This window comes from Malus domestica, chromosome 08, assembly GCF_042453785.1.
Source record: "Malus domestica chromosome 08, GDT2T_hap1".
NCBI lineage: Eukaryota > Viridiplantae > Streptophyta > Magnoliopsida > Rosales > Rosaceae > Malus > Malus domestica.
Window position 1 is genome coordinate 12,211,326 of NC_091668.1, and position 19,206 is coordinate 12,230,531.

Genomic DNA, 19,206 nt, shown 5'->3' on the forward strand with positions numbered 1-19,206 from the left:
CAGCATAAGCTCTTAAAAAATAATTCCATTACTAACGTATTATTTGAAATTCAATGTGGATTAACTTTGATCAATAGATCTCGATACAGAGTATACAAACCAATAGATTCGTAAGCGATAATAAACGCTCTTAATCACTATAAACGGCACACAATTCAATGTAAGTTGATTATCACCTAGATTGAGATTGAAAGGATTTTACTCAAAATAATTATCTCAGTTACTATTACATGCATTCTTCCAAAATTTTCCAAAAATAAACCAGAAAGTGGTCCAAAACCATTTTGATGCTGACGTGGCAACAGGAGGAGGAGGAAGGGATGTATGTAGTGGCAGATGCTGGTAAAATACGTACAAAAGCCATTTCTGTGGGCAAAAATACATCGTCGCATACAGACATAATTTTATTCTAGAGAGAGAAAGCGAGGTCAGAGAGCGAGAGAGAGAGAGAGAGACTGAGGAGTATTTCAGAAGCTCACTGCTACGCTGATTTTGAGGCACGAAATAGAGGGGAGAGAGAGAGAGAGAGAGAGATAGATATAGAGGAGTGGAAAACAAGTTTCACACACACATAGAAACACCGATACTTCATATATTTACTACATTTGGGCCTTCTTCTTCCATCTGAGCCATCATCTCGCTGAAATTTCCAGAGCTAGAGAGAGAAAGAACCCAGGTGGGGTTTTCCTCCTTTTAACTCATCGTTCATCTCAGTTACTCTTTTTCCTTGAATCCAATGCTGAGTTTAGTCCGTTTATTCTATTAATTTTTTTCTGGGTTTTGCGGATTGAGCAAAAAGATTCAAGCTTTTTGTTTTTCCTGGGGATTAATCGCCTTCTAATGCATGTTTGATCGGATTAAATGGGTTTTTTCTATCTGGGTTTTCTCTGTTGCAATTAATTAAGTTGATTTTAATTATTTGTTGGTAATGCATTAATGATTTTTCAGGGATTCAACCCCCTTTTCTCCCTACATTGAGTTTTTACCAAGAAAGTCATTTTTTCCTCTGCCTTGGATTTGATTAGATATTTCTCTGTCATTCCAGACACCCTTAAATGCTCTCTAATAATCGACCCAATAAAGAAAAAGAAAATAAAAATCTTTATATTATTCATTTGGGTGATCCAAAACCACCACCGAAATATATCTTTCAACTGAAAGGCATCAAGTTCTTTGTGTATGTGTGAGGTCTATTGATTTTTGTGTATTTTCTCCTTTATTTCTGCAATGCAGCTCTTGGATTAAAGCAGATGATTAATGGGTTATTAGCTGTTGAATAATCTTTGATTAGTTAGCTTCTGAATATGGTAGAAATAATGTATTTATTGATTCGTAAAACTTGTTGGATTTTTTTTTTTGGGTACAGAAAAGAGGGCTTTTGGTTTCCCAAAAGGGGGAAATTTGAGAGAATGCTGAGGAAGAGAAGCAGGTCAGTTCAGAAGGATCAGCACCAAATGGGTCGTCTGCCAATTTCTGATGCTGCTGCTGTGTCTGATGTTTTAGGGCACAACCCTAAAAGCAACTCTTTTTTCAGTGTTCCTGGTCTGTTTGTGGGGTTGAGTACCAAGGGTTTATCAGATTATGATGCAGTTAGGAGCCCAACTTCTCCTCTAGATTTTAGGGTCTTTTCCAATCTAGGTTACCCCTTTAGGTCCCCAAGGTCCAACCAGGATGGGGGGCAGCAGAGGAGCTGGGGTAGCAGTAAAGTAGGATTAAGCATCATAGATTCTATTGATGATGTGAAATTTTTCGGGAAAGTTCCTCAGTCATCTGAGAGTAAGAACATTCTTTTTGGACCCGGAATGAGGATTAATAAAATCCCAGAGCCTCAGTCCAATGCCAAGTGTTTTGATTATTCACCGAAATCTCTGCCCAAGAACTATGCAATCTCCCCTCATTCCAAAATCAAATCTCCTTTACAGAAGGGTAGTTCTGATGTTCTTTTTGAAATCGGAGAAGCCCCATCAGAACCTGAGTCATTCGGGAAAATCCGGTCCTGTTCATTAGATTCTGGTAGAGCATTTTCGACCCTATCAGGATTGAGCAACCTTAACCCCAACTCCACTTCTGGAGGTTTTTGCCCGGAAAATTTAACCACCCGTCAATTTATTGGAGGAAGCCCCAATTTAGCCACCCAAATGAAAACTGGATCCATCGAGTCTAGCAATGGGTTTGTCGGGTCTCTTTCGGCAAGTGAGATTGAGCTTTCTGAGGATTATACTTGTGTAATCTCTCATGGTGCCAATCCCAAAAAAACTCATATCTTTGGTGACTGCATTTTGGAATGTCACTCTGAGGATGTGAACAATTTTGGTAAGAATGTGGAAAAGGAAATTGGATTTGCCCACCTGGGTTCGAGCTTGGAGAATTTTGGTCACTACCCTTCAGACAATTTCCTGAGCTTCTGTTACTATTGTAACAAGAAATTGGAAGAGGGCAAAGATATATACATATACAGGTACATTTACCGAAACAGACACATCTGCTAGCCTTCTTATGATATGCAAAAGCTTTTGCTAAATAGTTTTGGTTTTAGTATGATTATAATCATATGACTTCTTGCAGGGGTGAGAAAGCATTTTGCAGTTTGAGTTGCCGGTCGGAGGAAATTTTGATTGATGAGGAGTTGGAAAAATGCAATGACCAGTCTTCTGGGAAACCTCTCGAGTCGGATGAGGAACTTTTTGAAACTGGCTTGCTTGCCGATAAATAAGAGACGCCTCTCATCGTCAGCCACCATGCGTGTGATTGATGAGCCTCTCGCAGGCGCAGCTGATCATCCGTTTAGAAAGAGCTGTTTATGGGCATCGCCCGGCAGCCATGGATGATCGTTTTGTAAATTCACTCGTTTGCTAATCGTGCTTTCAGCTTTCACGGTCTTGGTGGATGATAGGATTCAAAATTAACTAGTTTTTCTTTCCATAAAATGAGACATTTGATGTATGCCATCAAAGTACTATATTTCCTTGTAATTCAAGTAAAAGGGCGATAGCCGCCTTTTTTGGCTCCCCATTTTTACTACTTCAGCCTTAAGTCTCTCTTGCCGCCAGAGTTGCTGTGTAATCTTGAACCAGTTTTTGACTGAATATATAAAAAGTAGTACTATTACATACAAGTCTTTCTCTTCATCTTCGAGTTTTGGACAAGTACTCCGGAGTATTGAATAACAGCCGTCGAATTGGATCAAACGGCTTTAAGTGGCGGAGTATTCAATACCTCGGAGCACTGTTGATTTTGAGCAAATTTTGATTGATCTTTAGAGAGGATGGATGTGAAAGTTTCTTGAGCATATAGATTGAAATTATGATATGAATTCACCAACAATCTTTACAAGTGCAGTTTCCGTCAACGAACCGATGGAATCTGTAGTTATCTCTGATTACAATCTCTCTGTTGTATGCCTGTGATATCAGTTTCATAGCTGAATGGCAATCTCTACATATCTGCAGATTATTCACTACTCGAATCGGAGTTCTGGGAGGGTTGCTTATAAGACCAAAAGCAACTGCCAGTCTTTCACTGTGGTAAGCTGAAGTTTCTTCCGGCTTCTGCTTTTGTAGTAAGCACTTTATCTCATCCAGCATTGCATAAATCTCAGCAGATTGAGGGTCTGAAAAATCCCAAGCTGTAAATGCATGAACATTTCCATCCTGTTCTATCAGACTGCATCCTGGCTGCTTTCTCACTCCTAGTTCATGTAGCTTCTTTCTTGCCCAGCTCACGTCATCCAATCTTCCAGCTTTTTCATAAATGTTGGAAAGAAGAGCATAAGCAGAATCACTTTGAGGGTCTATTTCTATGAGCTGCTGAAATGCTTTTTCTGCAAGTGTTACGTTGCGATGGCTTCCACATGCTCTCAACAAGGAACTCCATATAGAGATATCTGGTTTAATGGGCATGTTTTCGATCAATTTTACTGCCTCGTCTAAGCACCCGACGCGACCTAGGAGATCAACCATACAACCATAGTGCTGGATCTTAGGAACAATGTTGTAGACATTACTCATCTTGTTGAAGTATCTGTATCCTTCATTGACTAAGCCTCCATGGCTACAAGCAGATAGAAGAGCTACGAAAGTGACGTGATCCGGCTTTATTGATAGGGCTTCCATTTTTGTGTAGAGATCAATAGATTTCGTGGCTTGCCCTTCCATGGCATGTGCTGCTATCATAGCAGTCCACACAAACACATTTCTTTCAGTCATCTCTGAGAATATCTCGTAGGCTTTTTCGATGCTTCCGCACTTTCCATACATGTCGATCAGAGCAGTTCCCAACATGTTATCTACTTCAATGTGTTTCTTTTTTATGTAGACATGAACCCAAATGCCATGATTCAGGGCTGCAACACTGGCACATGAAGATAGTACACTGACTAACGTGACATTGTCGGGTTGTACATTTGAACTCTGCATCTTACGGAACAACCCAAACACTTCCCCGAATCGATGAGACATAGAATAGCAGTTGATCATGGTGTTCCACGAGACCACATCCTTCTCAGGGATCTCATTGAAGAAGAGTCTAGCCTTCCTAACATCTCCACTTCTGCAAAACGCATCCAACATCGAATTCCACGAAACGACACTCTTGCAAGGCAACTGCTCAAAAACTAAGCAAGCCTCTGACAGCCTTTCACATTTGGCATACAAATCTATCAGAGCATTCCCAAGAAATCCTTCAACATTCATTCCATATTTGACAACCAGACCGTGAATGGATCTGCCTAACCCGGAATCTCCCACGTGAACACATGCCGAAAGTACTGTGACCATAAGAACATCATCCGGGATCAAATCTGTTTCCCTCATTTGCCTAAACAACTCCAGACTTTCCTTATAGTAACCTCCTTGAACATAACCCGAAATCATCGTCATCCACGAAATCAAGTTCTTTTCTGCCATCTGATCGAACAGGAGCCTAGCAGCACATATTTCATTAGATTTCACATACCCACCAACCATAATAGTCCCCAAAACAACATCAATCTCAGAGCTTCCTCTACCAACAAGCTCAAGTGCCTTATCCATTCTGCCACACTTGACATACATATCCACCATACAATTCATCAAATTCCCCCCAATTTCCAATCCATTCTCCTCAATATACCGGTGCAACTCCTCCCCCGTTTCCAAATCCCTCAGCTTTGCGCACGCCAAAACTAAGCTAAGCATCGTAATCCCATCGGGTTTGACCCCATCAGCCTGCATTTCCTGAAACAAACTCAAAGCCTCATAACACATTCCCATGCGCACATTGCACGATATCATCGTATTCCAACTAACCACATCTCTCTCAGGAAATACCTCAAACAGCTGCCGCACTTCATCCAACTTCCCACATTTCGAGTACAATCCCATCAAATTCTTAACCAGGGACCTATTGTCCCCCAACCCATTTTTCAAAATCCGTCCATGGATCTCTGTCCCGTGTCGAAAGGCCAAAAGCCTCGAACAAGCATGAATCAAGAAGTGGAAAGTGGATGCATCCAAAGGCACTCCTTCACTGACCATATAACAGTAAGTTACAAGTACATCTCTAAAAGCTCCATTTCGGAGCTTGTTTTCCATAAGGGTGTTACAAATAACGGTCTCTGTCTCGTGGGTTTGGCTGAAAATTTGATGAGCATGATGAGAATGTTTGATGGTGATGAAGAACCAGAGAGCGTGGCTCGCCGTGAAGGGGTCACGGATGAGGTTTGTGGTGATTAATCGGGCGTGGATCGGTGCGAATTCTCTGAGGTTTGAGCAGGATCTCAACAAGGTGATGGCGCAGTTTGATCCTCGGGTGGTTTGATTAAAGACTTCAATTTTGGTTGTTTTTTGTGTGGAAGATAAGCTTGAGAGAGGAGCAGGAATGGCTACGGCCATCCTTGCATTTTTGGCCGTTACTTCCCTCCAAATTTCATTTTGTAGCATCTGTAAATGTAAGTTTATAGATAAGATTTTTTTCTTTCTTTTTCCTAATGCTTATGTGGGTCTTCTCGGCTACTGTAATGAATGAATAACCGTGACTTATCACCAGTTATCCCCCTTTAAAAAAAAATTATTGTTCATGGATTTGATAATTATGATTAGTTTAGGTCATGGATGCGATGATTATGATTAGTTCGTCAATTCATTTATTATTACTGTGTCGTGCAAGATATATAGATTATGTTGTCTGCATATATCATAACACATCAACTATTATTATTGTGCCGTGCAAGATATGTGAATTATGTTGCCCGCATATATCATAACATGTCGATTAGTAACAAAATTTTCGGACAAAGTATACTTTTGTGACTTGTGAGTCATCAATTTGTAGAGGCATTGAGAATGTACGATTAAATTAGAGGGCAACTAATGTACGGTACAACATATTAACTCCAAACCCATGCGTCTCGACGCAAGGCGGATGTACATTAGGACCAAAGTGGTTTGAGGACTAACCAGAGTTTGAAAAATACGTATAAAAGTCTTTTAAGAACTTTCTAAATGTTTAGAAATGGTTTTTTTTTTATTTTTTATGTCCACCAAGTGTTTAATTAATGTGTACTAAGCAAATTTCGATAGGTTACGTTGACAACACTAAAAAAATCCTCTTATATCATTTATTAGATTGCTTAGATATATCGATATCTATTGACATATATGTATCATAATTTGATTGATGACAAGAAGACCACCACGTAATCAAAGAAATGTCTTGGGAATAAATTCTTTTTTTAGCGTACTTCGCTCTGTTTCTAAAACCTTGAGACCCCAAGTTCGAGTCATGGTACGATTACAGAAGTGCAACCTCCCTCCCCGCCCATTCTTTTTTTCGGGGCTTTCCCCATATGCACACTCCTCTCCTTTCGTCGAGTAACCAAATAAGCTAGCTTCGCCCCAAAACTAATAATGGAGAATGGTTATCCAACTGATTTACGACTTTACCAAAAATACTTGGCTGCTTAAGACCGGAATTTACCTAACGCTTAACAAGATTCGATTCGCTCTATAAAAAAGACTAAAATGGCTGTACAGGGCAGACGAGGACGACACACAAAATCGAAACAGAGAAACGAGAAAAGAACATTCAGACGGTAACTTGAGAAACCATCACAGCTACTCTTGCGTTAATTACGAAGGAAAGCAACACATACAAAAACATGACAAGAAAATAGAATCAAATGAAACACGACGGTGCACCCCCGGCCAGAGCACTCCAACAGAAGACAACATGGAGGACCACAATTCCCTTCTTTCCACCACCGATATGGCCAGGGGGTTCAAAAGAGTCCGGAGCCTTTGTTGTGACTGCGAGTCTCGTGACACATCCGCAGCTGCACAAGGATAATCAATGCCAAAACCAATTTGATTGCAACCACATTGCCACCAGCTCAGCCTCTCGTTTGGCGAGTGTTGTAAGATTTACAGTTCAGACATTTCCGGGCCACAACATGGTACTGCACCTGTGAGCTTTTCCCGCAGTCGTTGCAGAGGATCGAAACCTGTCCGATAGGATCAAATAAGGAATTCTAACCACAATACTTACACACTAGGAAAACGTTGAGAGAGAGAGAGAGAGAGAGAGAGTACCAATCTGTTTTGATAGGGTTCAGGCATCGGTTGAGCTGCAATCTCTATGTCATATTTCTCCCATACCTTAGACATATCGCAAACTGACTTGGAGCAAAGAGGGCAAGCATATCTATCATCAAATATGAACAACCGGGTCAATTCGATACTTCTACTTATGATGCTCAATCAGGTAAATAAAAGGAATCAAAAGACGAAATCCGTCATATACTCACTGATAATGATCCCTCATCTCTTTTAAGCAATTCTTGTGAATTGTGTGCCCACATGGCATGACGGTAACATCATTTCTTGTTTCGAATAAGAACTGCAAAACACCAATGTATGTTCGCTAAGTCATCAACAATATCAAAACAGAATACTTTAGTATCCGTCATAACTCAAAAGCGGATAAAACCAAAACTCCAGTCTTACCTCAAAGCAAACAGGGCAGTCGTGATGCATTGCTCCCTCCACACAGGGGTGGCTGTTCTTCAACAGCACTGAGTAGCAGCAACCTGACAAGAAGGTTGGTTTACATCAGTAACGTGACGATAAGAAGGATGCTAAATCTCTTTGAAAATAACAGGCAGGCATTGCTTACCACACTTGTAGCAGTGAAAGAAATTCTCGCGCCCCCCAATTCTGTCACAGAAGAGCACCCGATTGAGTGAAACAGTAATTAAAAATTTCGGTAGCAGAACTACAAAGAAAATGGTGAAGGCAGACAAGAAAACGTGCATGAGTGAGTGTCGCAAGAACCGATGCCAATAAAAAGACCGTCACGTTCTGGTGCCAAAAATTAATACGGAAGTGAAACTTGCATAATAGGTAATGACAGTTCAGTCGCCAGGCTTTTCAAAAAGACAATTATAACAAGGATATGGAAATTCTACCTGCAAATCCCACAGCCATTGCAATGGTACTGTTTCTTAGATACCTGCAAACAAAACCAAAAAGGTTTATCCGCCTGCACGAGCTCGGCACTTAAATGCGTCAATATTTCCCATTCCAGGCTTACACCACTATCCTAATCATATATAATCGAAAACGAAAACGAAAACATCTTTTGAGAAAGTGAGGCACTTACATCATCATCAAATAGCTTGCAAGTCTCACAGAAGTATTTCCCCATACATACACCACAGTTGACACAAACTTGTTGAACCTGGTAAAGAAGCAGCATACAAAAGACACTTGAGAAAAGTGCGAGCAAAATTCTCAACCCTAAAGCATCTTCTTTTCTGCTACACCAACTTAGTTTCACAATTGTAACTATCTTGATTAAGGACTTGACACAAATCCAAAAGCAATAAATCTGTCGATAACCCAAACTCACATCTTGCTCAGTGTCGCAAAGTGAACATATCACCTGAAATATCATGCATATTTTGTCAGATTACGAAGCAGAACAGTATAAGTTAGCCTATTAAGAAGCAAAGATAAGGAGATGCACTAACACATAAACGGATTTACCTGTTTCACTTGATGACGCGGCATGTCATGTCTATGCTTCTGATCAACACTAATATCATTCTGTACACCAAAATGAAAAGTCAATGCAAATCGCCACAAGTGTTTATAATGGGTTACAATCTGAAACTGTTTAAAATCAAATACTCACCTTAGCTTCATTATGACAATGGCGACAATCAAAAATCTCATTGCAGCAAGGAGCTCTAATACTGCACCTTCGCCGATAGTGTGGACATCTGGAAAAATAAAACCATCATAAAGTTATCTTCGTGGCAACCAAATAAGAAAAGAAAATCAACAAAGAAATGAGTAAGAATAATTACCCATACTGCATGTATCCTTTCTCTAGCAATTCAGTGGCCTCCCCAGTAACCTTCGATTCAAGTTTGAGCTTATACTCGCCATTTGATAGATTACAGTGGGCATCCCCCATTATGTTCTGCCTAACCATTATATCTTGCATATCTCCAAACGGATATGGCAATACTTAGAAGCTGGAAATAAGCCTAAAGCACCTGCACGTACAAAGTTTAGCATCACTTGTTAAACCTCAGAGGCATTTAGTCACCCGATCAAGGCACGCAAACACCGCATGCCACTGCTTTCTTCTATAATGCTGCAGGCATTTGAAATCAGCAACAACAAATCCAAGCAAGGTTGAACAGCTCCAATCAGCATTTCCCCAAGAGAAGGATTCATCAAAACAAGTAGATATATAAACAATAGCTACAATGCAGCGCTCGGGAACTCCAGAGATTCCATCTTTGGAAAATAAGAAATAACAATGCATCACTTGATTCCTTGAAGAAGTCTCATAACCAAATCCAACTAGACTGGGCATGACGACTTGACGCCCCAACCTATGGTACAAACAATAGATCACACAATCAAATGCGTTTTAAAAAGTTGTAAAAAATAGGGAAAGAACGCTAGAGATGGAAAAATGTGTTTTGTTGATTGTCCATAGAGGACAGACCTACCTCAATTGGAATTCTGCACCATCTCTGCTTCGAGTACTGAACTCACCCAACAGGCAAAATTTTAAAGCACTATACCATCAGACTTTGAGTGGCTCTGCTCGAACCTTATAAGTTCTCTCATTATCAACATCGTGAACTACAAAAATAATCACAACTTTATCTCTTGACTTCCCTGATAGAAGATAACCCGCCTTCACAGCCTCACGAATAATACCCCCTAACCAAAAGAATGGGTGCCAAACCCGTCTCACTACCATAGTTGCAAATTGATAGGTTTTGAAAGACTAATGACCAGAGTATGAGCATTGAGACTCATAATACCAAGAGGGAATCAATGCTCGACTAGCACTAGTTTGGGGGGATGGATGAAGAAAACCCAGAAAACCATGCCACACCAGGAATTTCAGATACACGCCATACGGCAAACTCACAATGCTGTGACAACAAAGAAGTGGCGACAAGACCAAACTTGTAATATAAGAAGCCACATTGGGATAGAGCTTTGAAGACCCAGTTTTTACTTTTTAAGACATTCAAACCCCTCAATCAGAACCATGATAAACAAGCATATACGCTCTGCACTTGGCGATTTCACCTCTAGAACGGATACAACAGCCCTGTAGATACTGCCGTAGAAAAACCGTCAAATACTACATCATACTCACTCACGGAACGCTCACTGTGTCCATACTCGAAATTCGCTCATTCTCCACTTCTTCAGTAACGCTCACGTTTCAACAAATAAACCAAATTCGGAAACTACAGCAGCATGTCTTCACCATACGAACATTTCAAGCAGGGCTAAACATTTCTCTCGAAAATTAGCAAACCAAACATAATCATTATCGTGCCACTTAGTACTACGGTACAGTGATATTCCTTCTCACTTGTAAGTTAGAGGTCTTAGTTCGATTCTCACCAAAGACGAATATTTTTTTTTTTTTAATGCAACGATGGATGATTTTCATTAAACAAAGGTCGTTACAGATGGTACACTAAGGCAGAGAATCTTCAAGGAGGATATCCAAAATTATGGTCGATGGATAGTCCAACCAAATACATTCATGGGAAACTGTAAGACCAAATCTAGCTAGACGATGGGCAACCGCGTTATTGCTAGCCCATGCTATGTCACATCATTGCTAGCTCTTCCTGAGGCTAAACCTACCCATCTTAATTTAGATAATATCGTTTGTTCAAAAAAAAAAAAAACATAATCATTATCGTCATTAGCAACAACCACCAAATTACATCACACTCAGTCAGCTAAAATTATCACAAAATTAAATACTACAGCAGGTCTAATCCAATCAACAATTCACCAAATCAAATAAACCAGAGACCACGCAATGCACCATAAATTCACACAATTCATTGCACGTTACCATGAAATCAAAAGTTTCAGAATTCACGCAATAACACAGCAAACAGACCTAAAGGTTAAACAGAATCACAAAAACAACACAAATTTCAGCAATTTCAGAACCAAATTCCCTACAATTGTAATCAATCAACGAAGAAACCAAATCCAATTCAAATCAAATCAACACAAATTACGCAATTATACGAACTTCTTAAAGAATAACGAACTTTCAATCTGCTGCGACACAAAAGCGGTGCAGTTGCCGATCTGAATCTGATAACAAACGGCGATGGGGATCCGATTCGATATCCGGAGCTCCGAAACTAACAGAGAAGGTCGTAGAGAGAGAAACGCCGGGATAGTGACGGAGAGAGAGAAAGCAATGCGGAATGATGAGAGAGAATTCGAACGCGATTGCTATTTATAGCATTTGCGAAGATAAGATCGCTTCGCGAGCCTCCGAAATTGGCCCGAAATGGAAAGCGTGGGGACCACTGGTGACAGCTCTCAGCAATAAATTGTCTGAAAATATCTCCGCTTTTTCCATATTTAATAATAACGTACTCATTCCTATGTATCATCACCCACTGTATTATCCTGCATATGCGAATCGAACAGTCCTCATACCATAAATTTGCATCCAACAGTCATAAAGAGAGGGATCGCAGTAGTTACAGTGAAGACGACTGCAGAATATCATTATCCTTTGAAAGTCGGTGATTTATGTGATCCAAGCGTACAAGTCACGTGATGGCGATCCAGCTTGCAATTTGGATTTGCGTTGACAATACGTGTTACTAAATTTGGTCAAGGTGCTTGACTGCTTGCCCCGCGTGCAGACGAATTAAGTGTGGATGATTTTGGTGGTATCAAATAGATATCTAATTAATTAGTCATGATTATATTGTTGTTATATAGCTGGGTACGTTAATTTTACTTTAGAGTAACGTTAAGGACACATCGTATAATCAACATCTCATTAAATATATTATTAAAGATTAAGTACTTAAAACTCTTTAAATTTTTTGTGTCATTTCGAATTGATGTCAATATTTTTTAACATTCTAAACAAGTACCCAACCTATTAGAAATGTCACATCTGTTAAGCTCAGTTAAAAATTTGTTAAATGAACTAGGACTTACTTTGTCTTTACAATCAATAGAAAGTCATAGAAGCATATAACATTCACCAACTAACGATCACCACCCCCCATTAGGCCATTATCTCCAAACACAAAGCAAAATCATCAGCTCCACCGTACAACTCAAGTCGCCAACATTGAAAAGAAGGTCATGAAGGTTGCTAAACTGGTGTCGACTACCATGATGCGGCCACCACCATTTGCTCACAAACAAGAACTGAAAGTTTTATGAGCCGAGTTCCGACGAATGAGGAAATTACATGAGGAAAATCAAACTCCTTGAAATCCTATTTGAATTCTTAACTCCCTTCTTTGTTAGGAGATAGCTCTCCTGATGTAATTTCAATGTGGGTCCATTTTCAATTCAATTCAATACATGTTTGATCATTGAGTTATACAATTTATAATCTATATTTGAAATTTAGATTTTTGAGGCAACTAATATTAATGTTGACCATGATATATCCAGTTGGTGGATTTTGAATATAATGTATGTTTGAAAAATTAACTAGGGCTTAACAGATGTGACATTCAATAGGTTAGGTATTTGTTCAGAATATTTGAAAATGTTGAGACCAATTTAAAATGAGATTAAAAAGTTGAGGGTAAACTAATGTGATATTCCTGACATTTTTCTTTTTCTAATTGATGTCTTAATTTCTCTCAAATTTCATGTTTTACTTATGAGCATTTTTTTTTCATTTATTAATACGATGATGTTTATCCAGTTGTCTTGAATCTTGATAACCTTTTTGGTTTGTATGGCTCAACGTTCTATCCTTTCACTATGTCGATAATAATCTGATATTTGTTTTTGTATGACTGTTCCCACAATGTGCCCTGTTATCTTGAACACACAGTAGACACTAGGCAGGCACCGATGACCAGGGAAAGGGATCCGGACCGATGAACAGGTAAAGGATTCGGAGAGAATTCCTTCCTTCTAATCCATCAAATCAAATGATTTGTGCCGTTGAAATTTGATCAAATGACTACGAACAGGGGATCCACTTTAAAAGTTATAATAACTTCAACCGTTAGATCAATTTTCAACAGCATGAATTCTCTGATTTGATGGATTAAGAGGAAGGGATCCTGAGAAGATTTCTTTCCCAATGACAATATCGTTGTCATGGAAAAAGTGAAAAACTCTGCCCTTCTTCACAATCACATGCCGCCTGCCCCGTTTCCTTTGTTTCTTACTGTTGTCCCAAACGAGAATGTTTTGTATGTCAAGAATACAATTTGGTACACCTTGTTGAGAGTGTTTGATTCAACCAACTTGACAAAAGGCCACATACGCTTCACGTCACCCAGTTGTTGTCCATGTGTAGGCTTGAAAATCCGACACACGTGCTGGGGCGTGTTGAGAGTTGTCCCCACATCGGTGAGGGACAATGTTTGTTATGTGCTTATATGATCTTGGGTTACTCCTCATATTGCCAATTGATTTTATGGTAGAATCTCAATTTCATCACAACTGTCATATTTTAAGTAGGATTTTTTTATTTTTTATTTTTTTATGTATCTACCACTTGTATTATGGCAAATTTTTTTTTGTCAAAGTATTATGACACTTATTGTATTGGGCCGTGTTCTTAACACAGTGAAAAATATCTTTTAGAAAACCTAAAGAGTTAAAGAGGATGACATAGCGACTGTGACAAAGGTTTGTAGTTGAACCAACTTTCTCGCCCTCGATATGTTAACGCTTCATTAGAAGTGCTTTTATTAAAAACACGTTTGACATTTTATTTATAAAATAAATAAATAAAGTGCTTTTTGAAAAAGCACGTCCGAATGCTTTTCTAAATGTACTTCTATGACTTTAGAAACGGATTTGGATCCTATCTGGATCTAAATTATGGGGATCCTACGGATCCTCACATCTTAACCATTCATCGTAAATTGTGCGGTCAAAAATCATTTTGAATTTTTTTATTTAAAATTAAATACAAATAGTACCTAACAAAAATTGACCGCACGATGTACGATGAATTACTAAGATGTGAGGAGTCTTAGAATCCCAAAAAGAGGATCCGTAAAGGATCCTCATCATTTAAAACACTTTTAACTTTTTTTAGAAGCAGCTTGATTGGATAGCTGTATTGATCTTTGCATTTTGCATTGCATGAATCCTTCAATTCCCACTTTTCACTTTTGTAACGCTGAAGCTTATATATGTGCGCGTGGATGATTGTTAGCTAAATGTATATAAGTTAGACATGCATAATCAAACTATTAATGTTGTTACATTCATGCATGTACAATGACGCATGTAGATTGTCAACCATTAATGTATATATAAAATCTTACCGACGTAATCGAGTATCTTTGAGACTCATTTGCAAGTACAGTTGAAAGTTGCTTCTGAATGTGATGCAAGTGTCAATTGTTAAGTATCTAGGTCTAATACGCGTTATCTAGGTTGAAACACTGTCATCGCCCACTGTATTATCCTGCACATGCGATTCAAACAGTCCTCGTATCATAACTTTACATCCAACAGTCATAAAGAGAAGGATCGCAGTAGTTATAGTGAAGACGACTGCAGTATATCATTATCCTTTAAAAGTCAGTGATTTATGGGTGTGTTTGGTATGCGGGATGGGACGGGACGGAACAGAACGGGATGAGGCGTTCCGTCCTGCGTTTGGTACGCCAAAAATGGGTGGAACGCGCTGTTCCACGGGACAGAAATTGGGTGTTTTTGCGTCCTGCCTCCTCCCCTCGGAACGGGTTGTTCCACGTATGTGGAACACAAAAATTCCACCGTTTACCCTCCCTCTCTCTCCCGCAGCCTCCTTCTCCTGTACCTTCGTTACCCTCCCTTTCTCCTGTAGCATCCTTCTCCACCACAAACCTAGCAACCCAAATGCTTCGTTACCCAGCAACCCAGATGAATTCGAGCTCGATTTCGGGCTTTCCGAGCTGAGTCGGCTTTCTCTTCCTCTTCTCTTCTATTTCTTTCGTCGGCTCTCTCTCTTTTAACTGAACAAAAATGGACAAGAAGCTCAGGAGCTTACCTCACGTGCCAAGGAAACATATTTTACAGGAACCCCATCAAGCATGCTCGTAGAAATCAAGCTCCTAACATTCGACGGGAAGCTGAAAGCCTGAAAGCCTGAAAGCAGCAACTCCACGTCCACCTTCCAATGGCTTCCGTCAACCCCTGTTGCTCCTCAATGGCTCTTTCCCCTTCTCCGTAAGCCCCCACCCCCTCTCTCTCTCTCTCTGGGTTTAAAATTTGTATTATCCGTTTATTGATTTGAATAATCACAGTGATCTGAAATGTTAATCCTGAAATTGTGAGAGATAAATCGAGGTTTTTCATGTTTTGGAATTGAGGCATTGTGTGTGTAATGTGTGTTTAATGTTAAATCTTCAAATGGAGGAGGTAAATTGATATTACGCTAAACCAGGTAGTGGATGGAAATTGGGAATCCATATTCGCCTCCCTTAGCCTTTTCATATCGTTGGTTTTAAATTGGGGAAAAATAGTTTGATTTACTGGAATTGAAGAGAAAGATAATGAAATGAAGAGAAAGTATGAGTTTGATTTACTGGGTTTGATTTTTACTGGGAGATCTGAGCATGCGGGAGAGAGAGAGTCAAATGGAAGAAGAGAAAGCAGAGAAACGGGAGAGAGAGAGTCAAATAAAAATGGTAAGTTAGTCATTTAATCTAGTTTCGTTCTGTTCCATCTTGCCAGTACCAAACATGACATGAATCTTTGTTCCGTTCCGTTCCGTCCCGTCCCGTCCCATCCCGTCCCGTCTGTGTACCAAACGCTACCTATGTGATCCAAGCGTACAAGCCACGTGATGGGGATCCAGCTTGCAATTTGGATTTGGGTTGACAACACGTGTTACTAAATTTGGTCAAGGTGCTTAACTGCTTGCCCCGTGTGCAGACGAATTAAGTGACTTGACGTGGATGATTTTGGTGGTATCAAATAGATATCTAATTAATTAGTCATGATTATATTGTTGTTATATAGCTGGGTAATCCATGTACAACGGTTTCGTTAATTTTACTTTAGAGTAGGCCTGGCAATTCCTGACACGACCCGATAACCCGACACGACACGACCCGAAATTAACAGGTGTTCGAGTCGACACGATAACGAATCGGGTATTATCGGATAACCCGATAAGCACCTGTTAAGATAACGGGTTGGTTCGGGTATACACGTGGGTAACACGATACACGATAAGCAGAATATTAATTTAATAATTTTATAACCCTAAAAAATACTATAATAATTATATATATTAATTTAACAATTTTATACCCCTAAAAAGTTTAAAACTATAATTATATATATATATATATATATAATTAACTATAATAATTATATATACTATAATAATTATACCCCCAAAATATTAACTATAATAATTATATATATATATATATATATATATTAAATTTTAAATTAAAATTTATACCCCTAAAAACTATAATAATTATACGTACAAAATAAATAGATTTAAATCTACATAATAAATAAATATACATATATATACACACCATTGAACTTGATGGGATACACGAAACTAATTTCAACGATCAAACTGTCAAACTTGTTTGTATATGCTTCGAGATCGCATAAGCCAAAAATCACAAAAAATAAACATTCAGAGATCAAGTAATGAGACAAAACTTTTCGACGATTATAAAACAAAAAATCACGATTTAACGGTTATTTTAACTCCGATTTTGATTATTTTTTACATCTACACTCCTTGACCTTATATGAATACAATGAATGAACTCGATCTTCATTTTAAAATAGTTACAATAGTGGATACCACAAAATCTTATGTTATACTTAATGAAAGTATAAATAAACTCTTAAGTATTAGTGAATCTATTGTTTTTATGGGATATGCATTATACGAAACTAGTTTCAACGATCCAACCGTCAAACATGTTTGTATATACTTCGAGATCACATACACCAAAAATTGAAAAAAATAAACATTAAGAGATCAAGTAACGGGACAAAACCTTTCAACGGTTATAAAACGAAAAATCACGATTTAACGGTTATTTTAACTCCGATTTTGATGATTTCTTACAGCTACACTCCTTGACCATATATGAATACAATGAATTAACTCGATCTTCAATTTAAAATATTTACAATAGTGGATACCACAAAATCTTATGTTATACTTAATAAAAGTATGAATAAACTCTTAAGTATTAGTGAATCTATTATTTTTATGGGATACGCATTCTACGAAACTAGTTTCAACGATCCAACCGTCAAACATGTTTGTATATACTTCGAGATCACATACGCCAAAAATTGAAAAAAACAAACATTAAGAGATCAAGTAATGAGACAAAACTTTTCGACGGTTATAAAATGAAAAATCACGATTTAACGGTTATTTTAACTCCAATTTTGATTATTTTTTACATCTACACTCCTTGACCTTATATGAATACAATGAATGAACTCGATCTTCATTTTAAAATATTTACAATAGTGGATACCACAAAATCTTATGTTTTACTTAATGAAAGTATGAATAAACTCTTAAATATTAGTGAATCTATTGTTTTTATGGGATACGCATTCTACGAAACTAGTTTCAACGATCCAAGCGTCAAACATGTTTGTATATACTTCGAGATCACATACGCCAAAAATTGAAAAAAACAAACATTAAGAGATCAAGTAACAGGACAAAATGTTTCGACGGTTATAAAATGAAAAATCACGATTTAACGGTTATTTTAACTCCGATTTTGATTATTTTTTACATCTACACTCCTTGACCTTATATGAATACAATGAATGAACTCGATCTTCATTTTAAAATATTTACAGTAGTGGATACCACAAAATCTTATGTTATACTTAATGAAAGTATAAATAAACTCTTAAGTATTAGTGAATCTATTGTTTTTATGGGATATGCATTATACGAAACTAGTTTCAACGATCCAACCGTCAAACATGTTTGTATATACTTCGAGATCACATACACCAAAAATTGAAAAAAATAAACATTAAGAGATCAAGTAACGGGACAAAACCTTTCAACGGTTATAAAACGAAAAATCACGATTTAACGGTTATTTTAACTCCGATTTTGATGATTTCTTACAGCTACACTCCTTGACCATATATGAATACAATGAATTAACTCGATCTTCAATTTAAAATATTTACAATAGTGGATACCACAAAATCTTATGTTATACTTAATAAAAGTATGAATAAACTCTTAAGTATTAGTGAATCTATTATTTTTATGGGATACGCATTCTACGAAACTAGTTTCAACGATCCAACCGTCAAACATGTTTGTATATACTTCGAGATCACATACGCCAAAAATTGAAAAAAACAAACATTAAGAGATCAAGTAATGAAACAAAACTTTTCGACGGTTATAAAATGAAAAATCACGATTTAACGGTTATTTTAACTCCGATTTTGATCATTTTTTACATCTACACTCCTTGACCTTATATGAATACAATGAATGAACTCGATCTTCATTTTAAAAATATTTACAATAGTGGATACCACAAAATCTTATGTTTTACTTAATGAAAGTATGAATAAACTCTTAAATATTAGTGAATCTATTGTTTTTATGGGATACGCATTCTACGAAACTAGTTTCAACGATCCAACCGTCAAACATGTTTGTATATACTTCGAGATCACATACGCC

General features: G+C 38.0%; 3 protein-coding genes across 4 annotated transcripts; 1 reads left to right on the forward strand and 2 right to left on the reverse strand.

Annotated features, from left to right (window-relative positions):
* Positions 1-382: 382 nt before the first annotated feature.
* Positions 383-3,115, forward strand: LOC103421244 (FCS-Like Zinc finger 11-like). The gene is made up of 3 exons (XM_008359270.4): positions 383-676; positions 1,367-2,458; positions 2,566-3,115. Exons 2-3 carry the CDS (start codon positions 1,410-1,412, stop codon positions 2,711-2,713), a joined length of 1,197 nt encoding a protein of 398 aa, XP_008357492.3. The 5' UTR covers positions 383-676; positions 1,367-1,409; the 3' UTR covers positions 2,714-3,115.
* Positions 3,116-3,314: 199 nt separating this feature from the next.
* LOC139198033 (pentatricopeptide repeat-containing protein At3g22690-like) lies at positions 3,315-5,570 on the reverse strand. Its single transcript, XM_070826272.1, has one exon. It carries the CDS (start codon positions 5,568-5,570, stop codon positions 3,315-3,317), a length of 2,256 nt encoding a protein of 751 aa, XP_070682373.1.
* A 1,504-nt stretch (positions 5,571-7,074) lies between these two features.
* Positions 7,075-11,883, reverse strand: LOC103421242 (probable E3 ubiquitin-protein ligase RZFP34). Of its 2 annotated transcripts, none has more exons than XM_029107034.2 (12): positions 10,001-11,883; positions 9,344-9,880; positions 9,169-9,256; positions 9,021-9,080; positions 8,884-8,916; positions 8,635-8,712; positions 8,441-8,484; positions 8,149-8,189; positions 7,980-8,062; positions 7,781-7,872; positions 7,566-7,677; positions 7,075-7,477 (listed from the first exon to the last, which is right to left on the reverse strand). In XM_029107034.2, the coding sequence occupies exons 2-12, from the start codon at positions 9,481-9,483 to the stop codon at positions 7,367-7,369; spliced, it is 882 nt and encodes a 293-aa protein (XP_028962867.2). In that variant the 5' UTR covers positions 9,484-9,880; positions 10,001-11,883; the 3' UTR covers positions 7,075-7,366. The 2 variants fall into 2 exon arrangements, with proteins under 2 accessions (XP_028962867.2, XP_028962866.2); XM_029107033.2 differs by having other exon boundaries at positions 8,441-8,514; positions 10,001-11,757.
* Positions 11,884-19,206: the final 7,323 nt, after the last annotated feature.

Coding starts and splice junctions, on each gene's coding strand:
- LOC103421244 (XM_008359270.4), top strand. CDS start 1,410: ATGCTGAGGAAGAGAAGCAGGTCAGTTCAGAAGGATCAGCACCAAATG. Junction 2,459..2,565: donor AAAGATATATACATATACAG/GTACATTTACCG, acceptor GACTTCTTGCAG/GGGTGAGAAAGCATTTTGCA.
- LOC139198033 (XM_070826272.1), bottom strand. CDS start 5,570: ATGGAAAACAAGCTCCGAAATGGAGCTTTTAGAGATGTACTTGTAACT.
- LOC103421242 (XM_029107033.2), bottom strand. CDS start 9,483: ATGCAAGATATAATGGTTAGGCAGAACATAATGGGGGATGCCCACTGT. Junction 8,713..8,883: donor TTTGCGACACTGAGCAAGAT/GTGAGTTTGGGT, acceptor CTTCTTTACCAG/GTTCAACAAGTTTGTGTCAA. Junction 7,873..7,979: donor ACTGCCCTGTTTGCTTTGAG/GTAAGACTGGAG, acceptor GGTGTTTTGCAG/TTCTTATTCGAAACAAGAAA.